General features: G+C 35.5%; 1 protein-coding gene across 1 annotated transcript in view; it reads right to left on the reverse strand.

Annotated features, from left to right (window-relative positions):
• Window positions 1-1,596: 1,596 nt before the first annotated feature.
• Window positions 1,597-14,551, reverse strand: part of OSTM1 (osteoclastogenesis associated transmembrane protein 1) — a 47,359-nt gene continuing 34,404 nt past the window's right edge. The window contains exons 4-6 of the mRNA XM_077162565.1: window positions 7,670-7,837; window positions 6,265-6,430; window positions 1,597-3,678 (exon numbers count right to left, since the gene is read on the reverse strand). Coding sequence (XP_077018680.1) covers window positions 3,623-3,678; window positions 6,265-6,430; window positions 7,670-7,837 — 390 coding nt within the window. The 3' untranslated portion in view covers window positions 1,597-3,622. The remainder of the gene's footprint in view (window positions 3,679-6,264; window positions 6,431-7,669; window positions 7,838-14,551) is intronic.

The following is a 14,551-nucleotide window of genomic DNA, read 5'->3' on the forward strand; positions in this document are numbered from 1 at the left end:
TCTCATTGGCAATGTGGACATGACTCCCGGGGATAAGCCTGCCTTGGGATCCACAATGCTTACCTGACAGAAAGGGGGAAAAGAAATTTAACAAAATAAGGTATCAGTGGCTAAGAGATTTCAAATAGAGTCAAGAAGCTATCCTAGAGGTTACTCTTATGCAAGCTTCAGCCAGATGCTGCTAACTGCTATGGTATACCAAGCCCCAACAAACAATATTCCTGTAAAGCCTGAAGAACACTCAGGACTCTATGTGACATTCTATAAAAGTTAACTCACTAAGTTCATTTTTCGAAAACCTATAACCTCTGGATGGTTCCTAGACCAGAAAAGCCCTGAAACCCAGAGTTACCAGTCTGTCCAAGAGCATAACCAGTTGTACCTCCCTATCCCATAATGCTGAGACCCCTTCTCAACATGAAGAAGTTAGAATGGCCATCGCTCAAATATCTCTAAAAAGTGGGAGAAGGATCAAAGGAGAAGGAGGAGTTGTATTAGAGAAGGTAAGATTTAACAAATGAGTATGACAGAATCATTATATTGATATTTCTTTTTAGTCTCCAGTGTCTTAGAGCAGCTAAAAGGAAACACCTGAAATGGTAGAACTGTAACCCATGCCACACTTTGAAATCTGTTCTAAAACTACTTGCCAAAATGTACTTTGAGATTTATCGCCTTTTTGTATATATATTTCACAATTAAAAATGTTTAAACATTTTTAAAAATCACTATTGAAAACGTCCATACTTTAAGAAGTAATGGTTCAGTAAACTTATCCTTAAAAAGCCTTCTTTAATTCCAAGAAAACAAAGAAAATGATTAGTAATTAAATGTATTGTATGTATGTATGACTCATATTTATCATAGGCAATGTAATAATTTAGAACAAGAAAGCTTAGTAGAATTGCAATTTTTATGTGCTACATGTGTAATTCAGCTTAGGCCAAAGTTCTTTTTATAATCGTTATGATCATTTTATGGAATTTGTACATTTAGAGTGGTAGTGGAAAAAACACTCCATTAGGCATCTTAGGCCTTATTTTTAGAGTTGACTATCCCACAATAGTTTAGTCATAAATAGAGAGTTCTATGATGCTCTACAACCTTAACTTTAAGGATAGGGAAATAAGTGACACGCTTTGTAGAGGGAATCCAAGCAATGACTAGAAGTTTGGATTAGGTCATCTCTAGTTAATCCAGCTTTGAGAGTCTATGACTAGATGATCTGTAAGGTTTCTTCAAATTCAGAAAATACATGAATGCGGAACACAGGGTTTTTTCCATTTTAAACTGTCACAGAGGACATTAGTATATTTTTGCTTTCACAATTCACTGCTGATGGTATCTATTATTTATCTGATGGCAAGCCTTTGGTCAGGAATGCAACCCCAATTACAACAATGTTCCTATGGGAAAATATTTTACTTTATAAGAAGTACATTGGAGTAAAAAGTAAAGCCCCTCCACGAAATATTAGAAAATACTGGTTCCAATTACTAGTTAACATTTAGCAAACAAACTATAGTGTTATTTACCAATTTCTATTTATACTTTAAAATATCTGACTTTGACCTCTCAAATTCAACAAAAAATAAATAATCCAAAAGTACACTTTTATTTACAGCAAAATTACAAGATAGGTGGAACTTTTAAAATAGGCATTTAAACTAAATACCTGAAAAAGTGAAATGTAATGCTAAAGTTACATCTGAAGTTTTAAAAATGTATAAAAAAATCAAACACAGCATTACAATTTTCTTAAGACGATCTATTTTAAAATGTCAAAAAACCTAAAGATGTTCTTATGCATACACATATGCTATGTGTATTAGAATTCAGAAGTATGCAAAGGATTTTTCAATATGTCTAAAAAAGAAATATTTACACACTTTAGTGTAGCACTTTATACTTATTTTTGAAATCTATTGCTGATGCTACTTCTAAAGAGCAAAGACATAACCAGAAAAATATTAAAGGCTGCCTTCTTTTTAAAGTGCTTATTAGCAACCATATCTAAAAGCAATGGTTTTTACAAACGCATAATACTGAAAGGTGCTCAAAAAGTCACCACTTACAGACTTGAATCTGATTTTCTACTCTGCACATGTAAACTGGCTTTATCTGCATTAATGAAAGATTGCTTTCAATTGCCCTCAAGCATACGCTTCAAATCAGGATAGTGCTATTAGTATCAGCAGCATGAAAAGCGACAGCAGAACAAACCAAAATACATTTTACATGGATCACAGCTGACCAGAAAACCTGTTACCTGTTTACATATTCAAGGATGAGCCTTCTTTCACTCAGCATATACAGTAAACATTAAAAAATAAAAGTATCTTCTTGTTTCTCTGTAGAGAACTGCAACAATTCAAACTCTTGTGCCATTTAACCCAAACTTTTGTTTCTACTTAAATTAAAGCCTATTTTCACCAAGACAGGAAGAATAAATGGATCGCTCAAATCTAAAACCCTGAGGGAAAAATTATGGACAATTCTAAAACAAAGCTCTTTTTAAAGGTTAAAACAAACATAAAAAATAAAATTTGTTTTCTGACAGAAGAGAGTGAAAACCTGACTTCATTTCAATCATGTCACTTTTATCTGATTTAAATTATTTAGAAAAATAAGCATCATCTTAATCTAACTGCTTTCTGCATCACTCGCATTCTGATTCACGACCCCAATACCTCTCCCAGTGAGGTAAGCATCCCCACAGGTACATGTCTATGTTCTGAGCTTTCAATTTTATTTACTCCTCCTGACTCTTCTCTCAAAAAATCTCCATATAGTCTAAGAGAAAATATCCACTAAGAAAAATCACAATTTAAATACAGTATGGTAATGCTACATTTGATTTAAAGTAGTAATAACTTATAAAATGTTAAATAATTCAATGCAATTCACAATGAAAATCCCTGGTATAAAAAAAAAATCCATTTTGCCCTGAATATAACACAACATTACAGTGATGTCAAATTACTTTGAAATAAAAGCAAAAATAAAGTGTAAAATACTATTTATAAAAGTCAAGTAATAAACCTGCTACCATAATTTTTTTTACAAAGATATATGTAATGTGACTTACTGCTTCCAAAAATTGTTAGGGAGGTGAAATTAGAGACCGAATTATATGCATTTTGTGACATATTAAATATATATGTAACACTAATACTACAATGTAGAGTAATTTAGTCTTTGGAATTTGCTACCTTTTGGCAGGTATATTTCCTTCTCAAAGTTTTCACTATAACTGATTAATTTTTAAAAGTTAGTTTTCAAAAACTCTGCCATTTGAGATTCTTATGTTAATAGAGAGACATTAGAAGTCTCAAATAGTAACAAAATGCTTGCAAAATAAAATAGATTGTTCTTGCCCTTTGTTTTATTGTTAACAAATACCCTTTAAAATAGACAACATGCTATGCCTGTGAATTAAAAATACCTAAACACTTATAAAAGGGGTGGAAACGAAAAGAAAATTCCTATTTAAAAGTAAATGTGAAGTCCTTCCATTTCTTAAGATTGACTTGTCAAATCGCAGTTTATCTTCTTTCTGACCACATCATGTCTTCCACCATTCATCCATGCAATACACTGTCAATTCCATACTTTGTAGGTTTCAGCTTGAATTTTCTTGAATGTTCACAAGGCTGGTACTGGACTTGAGACGTTTAGCTAAATAAATCAAAAGTATTATATTTAAACTCAAGTTTAGTTCTCTAAACACGATTATCATTATTTTTATATAAACTGCAGTATTTGTCTATTAATTCCGTTTGAATCTGAATAGGGCCACTATTCTAAGAATCCCAATATTCCTGATACAGAGTTAGTCTCACCCTCCTCTGTAGTCAACCACACTGTACAGCCTCCACTACATCTGCTGTAATATCTGGACCATGGTTGGGTGCACACCTTAAGTGCATGGATTGTGCCGTCTCCTTTTTGTAATCCCTTATTCCTACCACAGCGCTAGCACTAGGAGGTGTGCAGTACCTGCCTGAGGAAGGATGGCATTAGGAAAATGAAAGTACTGTCCATGGGAGGTGTGAGCATGAACTGTTTGCTTATACTAGCATTTCCTTAAGTGTGATTCATAAACATTGTTTCTGTGAAACATTGATGGGTATCATGCAAAGAACAAAGGTTCCATTGTCAAGTTCAGGGAATGTAATCTCAGGGCCTTTAACTTATATTCATGTACATCATGATGTTTCATGAAAAAGACATGGTATGTGACACTTCCCAAGTTTATTTGATTCATAACCTTTTTTTGCACAGAATATTTCACAGACTTGTATTTAGTATGTAGAGGAACATACTCTAGGAAATGCTAACATTAAGTATAATATACTTTTATTTAACAAATATTTTTAAACCCCTACTTTCTAGATGCTGGTGATATGGTGGTGAGCAAGATAAAATAAGACCCTTGTTCTCATGGGGCTTACTGTCTAGCCAGGGGAGACAAACAAATAAGAAAGGAATATATGACAAAGCTAATTTAGATAGTGATTAGGTTCTAGTAATGAAAGAAAATGATACAGAAGAATAATGGGACAGTACATATGTAGATTGGGGTGTCATGAAAGTTCTCCTTGAGCAGGTATTCTTTGAGCTGAGAAATGACAAGGAGCCAGCAAAGACAGTGGGAAGAGCAAGTTTAAGAGCTCTGAAAAGAGGCTGTGTGAATGAGCTTGGTAAAAGAAAGAAGGCTGGCCTGGCTACAGCATCATGAACTAGGAGGAAAGCAGATGCAGTGAGTTTAGAAAGGTAGGTATGGGCCAGATCACATTCACCTTGAAGAGCAGACCCTGGAAATAAGTTTGGATTTTATTCTAGGTGCAGCAGGAACACGTGAAGCATTTTATATGGGAGAGAAGCAAGGTAAAATTTGCATTTAAAAATTTACTCTAGCCACTATATGGAAAATGGATTACAGGGGACAAGTAATGTAAACAAGGATATCAGTAAAGATAAGAGATGATGATGGCCTGGGTTTGGATATTATCAGTGGAAGTAGAAAAAAGACAATTTAAGATATATTTTTGGAGGTACAAATGGCAATACTTGCTGTGAACTGAACGGGTATGAGGAATGTAGGAATGGGGAAATAAAAGAAGAACTAAGAACTGATAAGAAGGTTTGTTGCTTGCACAAGCAGATAGATGGTAGTAACTTTTACTGTGTTAACAAATCCAACAATCCTGTTCAGAAGCAGTGCATACCTTCCACAAAATAAACAGATCTACAAGGCAAATAAGATGCTAAACTTTAGAAAGTACACCAAGCCCTGTAAAAGAAAGTTTCTCAGTAGCGAGATCCCCACAATACTTTGCTGTTATTCTAAGTGTTTTTAGGCCTGAGCTACTACATTATATACAGAATGCTGGTGGTCTTCAAAAAACTTAATGAATATACCCATGACAAAGACTCTTCCCTCTAGGAGCTAGCATTTTAAGGTGTTAAGGCATTACAATTTCTGTTCAAACTAATCTACAAGTACCTTTTTTTTTTTTTTAAAGTAAGATATTAGAAACAAATTCGCTAAACCATGAAGAAATCCTGTAGAGAAGTTTACAAGGGAAAGAATTTTCAAATCTTAGGAATATTCCTAGACTAGAAAGAATATCTGAGAGAAAAAAAGACTGATTTTTTCTCCCAAAAGAGTCTTTTTTCATTCTTATAATAAACAAGAAAATCATGAGACTCAAAAGCCACTCTGCTTCAGCTAGATGGAATCTTCTAAAGTAGTTAGGGCTTTTTTGCTCTGCCTTATTTTATGGGGAGGAAGGAGGAATTCATAAATATTTAGCACATATTATATGTCAAGCAACATTCTTGGAATTATAATGGTTCATAAACAAATTGCCTGCATGTTAGTTATAGTTTCTCCCTGCCTGCGGCACTCTGAGGTATGTCTACTATGGCTCCAACATGCTTAGGAGCTGTCTGCATCCCTACTAGCACCATTTCAGGCCTGCAAAGCCAGTCAGTTGCTATTTCTCTGCTGTTGTCAACCCATTCCAGGCATAATCTAGCTTTCTAAATTAAAGTATTTGAGATGTACTGTACTTTGAGTTTTGATTACCTGGACTTCTAAACTTCTCCCATTAGTAAATAATTGTAAAATTTAAAGCAGAGACATTTTAGGTTAATATACTTTAAGTTCACGAAGTATTATAATATCTAAAACAGGCCCACATTTCTTAAATACAACCCTTCATTTAAATAAATGAGAAACTGCAAAAAATAACTTACGTAAGATAAGTTTGCGTTTCTTTTGCTCCGAATGAAGAAAACTACTAAGGTAGAAGACAACAGGGAGAAAGAGAATGAACACAGAAACAGCAATTACAGGTACTGTGTCACTGCAAGGGACTGAACAGTTGAAAGTTCGACTCCAAAGTTTTCGAGTAATGTTCATCTGGAACAACAACAAATAACATTATTCTATTTTACATTTAACTTGTCTTCAATTCTATACAATTACTTTGAAATCACCCAGAATTTAGACTAGACACACATCCCTAAAAAAAAAAATCTATTGATGACTGAGGACAATTTCTTCTGATAGAGAAATAAGCTGGTTCATAATCAGTCACTGTACAAAATGATTTATAGAAATTTCATACTCTAAATTCAAAATACTGTCCAAAGTGTCCTAGAATGTCAATCTTTCATAGATTTCAGAGAACTTGTGAAACAACAAGAATATTATTTGTTTATCAGAACTCATTTATTATTTATTGAGAGTCTACTAGAAGCCAGGTACTGTTCCAAGCAGTAGGAATGAGCAGCAAAAAAAAAGACAAAAATCCCTTTCCTCATGGAGTGTCCATTTTAAAGGCTTTTTACTACCCCAAATAGTATTCATCTGCTATATTCACTCTGAGCTTCCAAAATATTTCACACTCATCATTTCTAACCATTAAATTCATCCACTTTGACATTGAGTTATTACTGTTAGCCAATTTCTCAGTTTCCACTGCCTACTCGGGTGCCCTATTGCCTTCACAAGGAATGATCGCCATCTATTGGTAGACCATGTCAAGGCTGACCTATACAATGAGAAAAAAAGCACTTTTTTTGACCATTCATTCAATTAGGGCCTGCTATAGGCCAGGCACTGTTCTAAAATAGTTGAACAGTGAACTAAAAGGACAAGATTCTCTTCCTTACATGGATTATATTTTAGTGAGGGAAGACTAATTATAAATAAGTAAATGAACAGATATTTTCAGATGGTAAAACATGTAAAGAAATAATCAAAGTAAAAGGATAGGAAATGACTGAGGAATGACTTCACAAACACATTGTAGCAAAACCTAGAGACTGCCTAAATCAGGCAACACAGGAATCAGCAAGAAACTAAAATGCAAACATATAACAACTCCCAGGTCTCTGAAAATGGCACATATCATCAAATTTTAAAAACAAAATGTCCAAATTATTAACTCACTTATGAAGTACTCGATTAATTTCCATTTCAGTTTTATAGACCAGGATATTCTAAAACTGTATTGCCTTATAACAATTCATGTCTGGTAAGAGATAGCATATGTAGATTCCAATGTACCTCCAAAAGGGAAAATAAATAATAAATAATTATGACATCATGTTCAACACTGCAAAATATATATCAGATCAGAAGCAAGGTACTTACTGCATCTTCCACATCAATGCATAAATGTGTTCCTGGTTCAGCCTTATTCTCAAGTTCATTCATTTTTTGCATTTCATTGTACAGACTACTCAGAGTTTTGTATGCTTCGTGACAGTTTTTACATACTTCTGAATAATTTCTTGGTTGTGGAAGACTATGTGAACTCTCCTAAAATGAAAAAGTGACATGTAACACCCAAAATAAACATTACCCACAATAACATTACAGACAATATCTCTTTAACATAAGCAATTTGCTCTTCAAGAGGACAGGAAACAATATGGTATGTTCAAGTCCCAAGCTGTGATGCTGGGCAGGTTACTGCATCACCCAGAGTTTCAGTTTCACCATCTATAAAATGGGGCTACCCCTACCTACATTTTATGTCCCTAGGATTAGGGACCTAAGGTATGTAAAGTACATAGCAATATATATGGTACTTTCTAGGTGTCTGTAAATTTTGAAAACTACTTCACTAGCCAATGTTAACTGAGGACTCCACCAACTCATAGGCCAAATTACTGATACCTAAATTCCAAATTTCCTAATAATGTTGTCATTTAATATCTGCACTGATCTATCCTTCTCTCACCAAATTAATATGTTATTATTATATATTTATATTTTGAATATATAAATATATATATATGTCCCTGCTTTGGCTGATTTCATCAGCAAAGTTTTGCCTTACTGAGACAGAGAAGACTTCTTTTAAAAAACTTTTTAAATGTAAAATATAACATATATACAAAGCAAAGAAAGAAAAAAGCAATTATTATCAAAGCATATGTCAATAAGGAACATCAAAACAGATCCCAGAGTTTGTCATGGGCAACCATTTCATCATCTCAGAGTTTTCCTTCTAGCTGCTCCTAAGCACTGGAAGCTAGAAGGAATATTAATACAGTGATTCAGCAGTCACACTCGTTTGCCAAATCCTATTCTCTCAGTTATACCTCCTCCTTCTCCTCTGATCCTTCTCCCAATCTATAGGGATCTTTGGGCAATGCCTGTTCTGACTTTTTCATGTTGAGAAGGGGGGGTCAACACTAAAGGATGGGGGATGTTATTAATTGTGATAATTTTGAAGAGATTGGTCCCTCTGAGTTTCAGGATTTATCTGACCTGGGAACCCTCTGGGAATTACAGGTTCCAGGAAGGCAAATCTAGTACGTGAAACCTTTATACAATCTCAGTTTGAGCCCTAGGTATTCTTTTTTAAAAAAATTATTTATTTTTATTGATATATATATTATATATTCACATGCCACATAATCATCCAAAGTGTACAATCCACGGTTCACAATATCATCATATGGCTGTGCATCTATCATCACAATTGACTGGCTTTTTTTGTGTGTGAAAAATAACACATATACAAAAAAGCAAAAAATTTCAAAGTACATTGCAACAATTAGTTATAGAACAGATTTCTGAGTTTGGTATGGGTTGCAATTTCATAATTTTAGGTTTTTATTTATAGCTGCTCTAAGGTATTGGAGACTAAAAGACATATCAATATAATGATTCAGCACTCATACTCGTTTGCTAAACCCTACCTCAGAGGAGACTTTTTTAATGCAAAAGGAAACAGCACCAAAACTACATACCCACCTTTACCACAAAGCTTGTAATTCATGCTTTTCTAGTCAACAAAAAAGGACGAATACCAAAGAATTGTATAACTTATATTTAACAGGAATACCTCAATAGTACCACACCAACACTAGGGGTAAATAATTAGGGGGATGGGGATAAGAATTACAGAGTGCTTTGGTGTGGCTGTGTCTAGATGTTATTTTTCTCTTTGGAGCAATGACAGTTGTCTAAAATTGAGAGCAATGATGACTGTAAAACTAAGCAAGGATACTGAGAGACACTGTTTATTTTGGAGAGAATATATGTTATTTGAATATATCTCAACAAAATCTACATATAATAAATAAATAAATACGCAAATAAATAGGAAGATTCAAGTGCTGGAGAAAATGTGGAGAGAGAGGTATACCTATTCAATGTTGGTAAGGTAGCAGAAAGGTGCAGCCCCTCCAGGGGGTAATGTGGCAGAACCACAGGAGGCTAAAATAGGATTGCCATATGATTAGGTAACCTCGTTACTAGGAATATACTCAGAAGAACTGAAAGCAGGGACTTGAATAGACATGTGCACACTGATGTTTATGGCGGCATTTTTCACGATAGCCAATGGATGGAGGTGGCCGAAAAGTATATCAACTGAGGAGCAGAAGGGTGAACTATGGTGTATACACATGATAGAATATTGTGCAGCTATAGAAATAAATTAAATCATAAGGCATGCAGCAAGGTGAATGAACAATGAGGACATTAAGTTGCACAAAATAAGTCAGAAACAAAAGGACAAGTATTGTATGGTCTCGTTTAGAAAAATACTTGTAAGAAAATTGGGCCTCGACTGTAAGCTCTTAAGCTGCAACATTTATTCTTGAGTTTAAAATGTTATTCCTAAATTCTGAGATGCTGTGCTCTATGTGTATAACCTGGTATTTCCCTAGAACTTTCCCTAGAACCTGTGTGACATCTAAGACTCAGAGTTAAGAGTCCTGCAGCTCTGAAAGTCAGCACGACTCCACACAGCAACTCTTAAAGAGGCTGAAAAAGAGATCAGACTTTAATTAGAGACATGAACGAAGCTGAGCAGGTTGGGACTAAGGTAAATCAGAATACAGGGTAAAGGATGATAATGTCTATACGGTAAAACTTCACTTCCTGTGTGAGCCCAAAGGAAAATATGCTTATTTGTCCAAAAACCTAAATTTTCTGTAGCATACAATCTAGTTTAACCTGTCTGGTCAGTGCATTTAAGCAACTTAAACACATGGAGCCTAGAACAGGGAGTAAGTCTTATAATTCTGTATAGCTTATGTAATACCCTGATGTATTCTAGAGTATGTTGGGCAGATGATAAAAATTATTTGCAAAGTCCCTTGAGGTACTGGAGAACAAATATGAAACAAACTTCCCCATCTGGGAAATTCCTAATACTCTCTCAACCATTGGGAACCCCCAATTTAATAAACCAAGCCCTCAATCTTGAGGCCTGCTCTTATGAAACTTATTTCTGTAAAGGGAAGCTAAATTTACCTATAATTATGCCTAAGAGTCACTTTCAGAGAACCTCTTTTGTTGTTCAGCTATGGCTTCTCTCTCTAAACTCAATTCTTCAATTAAACTCATTACTGTCCCCATTAGGTGGGACACACCTTCCAGGGTGTAAGTCTCCTTGGCAAAGGGGGATGGGACTCCTAGGGATAAGCCTGGCCCTGGCATGTGGGATTGACTAATGCCTCCTTGACAAAAAGGAGGAAAAGAAATATAATAAAATATAGTTCCAGTGGCTAAGAGATTTCAAAACAGTCAAGAGGCCATTGTGGAGGTTACTCTTATGCAAGCTTCATCCAGATATTGCAAATTGCCATGATATGGCAAGCCCTAACCAACAGTATACTCAGGGCTCTATCTAAGACTCCACAAAAGTTAAATTCACTAAGTTTATCTTTCAGTAGCTTAAACCTCCAGATTGTTCCTGCCAAATAAGCACAGAAACTCAGAGGCACCAGTCCCAATGCCTGTTTTTCACCGAACCACAATGCGTTTAGCTAAATGTGTGCAATCAAAATGAATTACAGAACTTTATGGGGGTAGGGTAACCTATAGCAGTTTATATTAAAATTTAAAATGCACAAACCTTTTGACATAGCAATTCCACTTCTAGGAATCTCTCAGATACTCATACAAGTACTTTAAGTCACATGAAAATTTTCTGTCCATGACAGCAGTTTATAACAGTCAAATACGTAACCAAACTAAGTCACCACTAATACAGGGAACGGCCAAAAAATAAAAATAAATTTTAAAAAATGGTGGTGTAGCCATATAATGAAAAGTTATGCCACCTTAAAATGAAATGAGGAAGTAAGATCCTGAGAAGATGATGACATAAACATGTGCCTTGCATCCCGGTTTCTTTATTGAAGACAGTCAACAAAAGAAGGGAAAACCCAGGCACTCAAACAGCCCTGTAAAATGTAATGCACTACATACACATCCTCATCGTGGGGAAGCTGGACTACAGCCGCTACACCACTTTCCAAAGGGAACAGCCAGAACCAGACCCAAGCCTCTTATAAATCTGTATCCGCATGCAACACCCACAGTCTTTTAGAGATGCAGGAGGCTGGAATGAAAGCCCACTCTGCCTGCCTGGCTACCCTTTCACACACAAAAAGCAGCCTCTCAAAGTACCTAAAACTGGAGAACTGTGTTCCGGTAGCCATGTTTCTTGACGATGATTGTATAATGATATAGCTTTTGCAATGTGACTGTGAGATTGTGAAAACCTTGTGTCTGATGCTCCTTTTATCTGTGGTATGGACAGATGAGTAAAAAATATGGATAAGAAAATACAAATAATAGGGGCTGAAATAAATTGAGTAGATTGAAATACCAGTGGTCAATAAGAGGGCAGGGTAAGGGGTATGACATGTAGGAGTTTTTTCTTTTTTCTTTCTTTTTCCAGAGAGATGCAAATGTTAAAAAAAATGATCATGGTGATGAATACACAACTATACAATGACATTATGAGGCACTGATTGTAACCATGTCAAGAATGTTTGTTTGTTGTTTATAATAAAAAAGAAAGAAAGAAAGAAAAGCAGCTTCTCATAGCCACCAGAAGAGTCCAGGCTCCCAGGGAAGCCACCTACAAACAACTGCTACCCAAACAACACTTTGTCAGGAACTTAAACCCACCTCCCTGCCACTCACTGAGCAGGAAGCTATTGCCACAGCCAGCAATTCATTTCTACCCCTTCTCCTCTTATTTTCCTCTATTAAAAGATAGACTCTAGATCAAAGAAAAATATTAAATCCATACATATGTGTTACTTATAACAGAAACATTTTTTAAAAATTAAGAAATGGGCAAAGATACAGGAAACATGCAAACAAGAACAGGGATGAAATACTAATATTAAAGTGGAATTCAAGGCAAAATTATTCAACTGAATCAAGATACCTTATATTTTATATATTTATAATAAAAATACTAACCAAAAAAGACATCAGACTCATAAATCTTTATATCTTCTACAAAATAGTAAAAGCAACACTTTCACAAACACAAGGGAAATTCATCAAAAACTAAATCATACATAGAAACTGTAATACATCCTTCTCAGAATAGGCCAGATCAGATCAATACAAATAAGGTTATCATGGATTTGAATTATACCAATGTGGGATATCTTACTAATTGTCTCCCAAACAATTTGCTCCTTTTTTCCTAGGTAACAGAGCTTTCCGAGTTTCAGTGGGGCACAAGGCCACCCCGTTCAGTATGGTCATTGGCCATGTTCTCACCAAGGAAACAAAAGCACATAAAACGTGCAACTTTGCAAAATTCCCTTAAAAGGAAATGGCTTGTGTTTCTACTTTATTTCTTTCCCCCATCTCTTCCCACAGAATAAATGTGGACATGGTGGCAAGCTTGCTTCAGACATATGAGTACAACTCCTTAGGGGAGGGTGGAACAATAAAAGAGAAGAATTCTGTTCCAGGACAATCTCATGGAACACAGTTTCCTTCTACTTCTGGACTGTTACTTGTTTAGGCTATTTTATTTGGGGATCTTTGTTATACCAGTTTAGCTTTGTATCTTTGATAATCGCTAACAAGTTTGACTTAAAAAATATATCCACCTGGCTATTCCCAGAAACTTCAGGTATTTATGTGACACCTGAGACTCAAGAGTTAGAGCTCTGAAGCTATGAAAGTCATTACCCCAAACAGGAACTGTTTAAAAAATCGAAAAAGTTATCAGACTTCGACTAGAGATATGAATGAAGCTGATATGCACAGGACTAAGGTAAATCAAAATACAAAGTAAAGGATGATATGCTCCATTTTAAAACTTTAGCTTGTGTTTGAGACAAACTTTAGCTTGTGTGTGGGAGACATGTTTATTTGATGTAAAATTTATATTTTGGGTAGCACACTACATAATTTAACTTGTATGGTCAGTTTAGTTGAACACTGTGCCGGTTTGAATCTTTTGTGTACCCCAGAAAAGTCATGTCCTTTAAGTCTCACTCAATATTGCTGGGTGGGAGGTTTTTGATTTTCCATGGAGATGTGACCTACCCAATTGCGGGTGGTAACTTTTGATTAGATGGTTTCCATGGAGTTGTGTCTCCAGCCATTCAAGGTGAGGTTGCTTACTGGAGCCCTTTAAGAGGGAACCATTTTGGAAACAGCTTTAGAGTCACAGAGCCCATGTAGCCAGAGACGTTTGGAGATGAAGAAGGAAAACGCTCCTGGGAGAGCTTTATGAAACAAGAAGACTGGAGAGAAAGCTGGCAGAAGTCACCATGTTTGCCATGTGCGTTTCAGTTGATAGAGAAACCCTGAATGTCATGAGCCTTCTTGAACCAAGGTATCTTTCCCTGGATGCCTTAGATTGGACATTTCTATATCCTTGCTTTAATATGGGTATTTTCATGGCCTTAGAACTGTAAACTTGCAACATATTAAATTCCCCCTTTAAAAGCCTTTCTGTTTTGGGTGTATCGCATACCGGCAGCTTTCAAACTAGAACAAATACCGTAAGTATATGGAATCTTGAAAGGGCATGGGATCTTGTGGGTTTTTGTACAGGTTAGGGTTATGCCCTGATATGTTCCAGAGTAATGTGGGCAGTGAATAAAATAGTATTTACAGAGTCCCCTTGGAGGACTGAGGAGAAAGGAGGAGATACTCAACTTCCCCATTTGGGGAATTCCTGATATTCTCACAAACAGTGGGTATAACCAAATCAAGAGACTGAGCCCTCGACCTTGGGGTTTG

Source organism: Tamandua tetradactyla, chromosome 5 (assembly GCF_023851605.1).
Source record: "Tamandua tetradactyla isolate mTamTet1 chromosome 5, mTamTet1.pri, whole genome shotgun sequence".
NCBI lineage: Eukaryota > Metazoa > Chordata > Mammalia > Pilosa > Myrmecophagidae > Tamandua > Tamandua tetradactyla.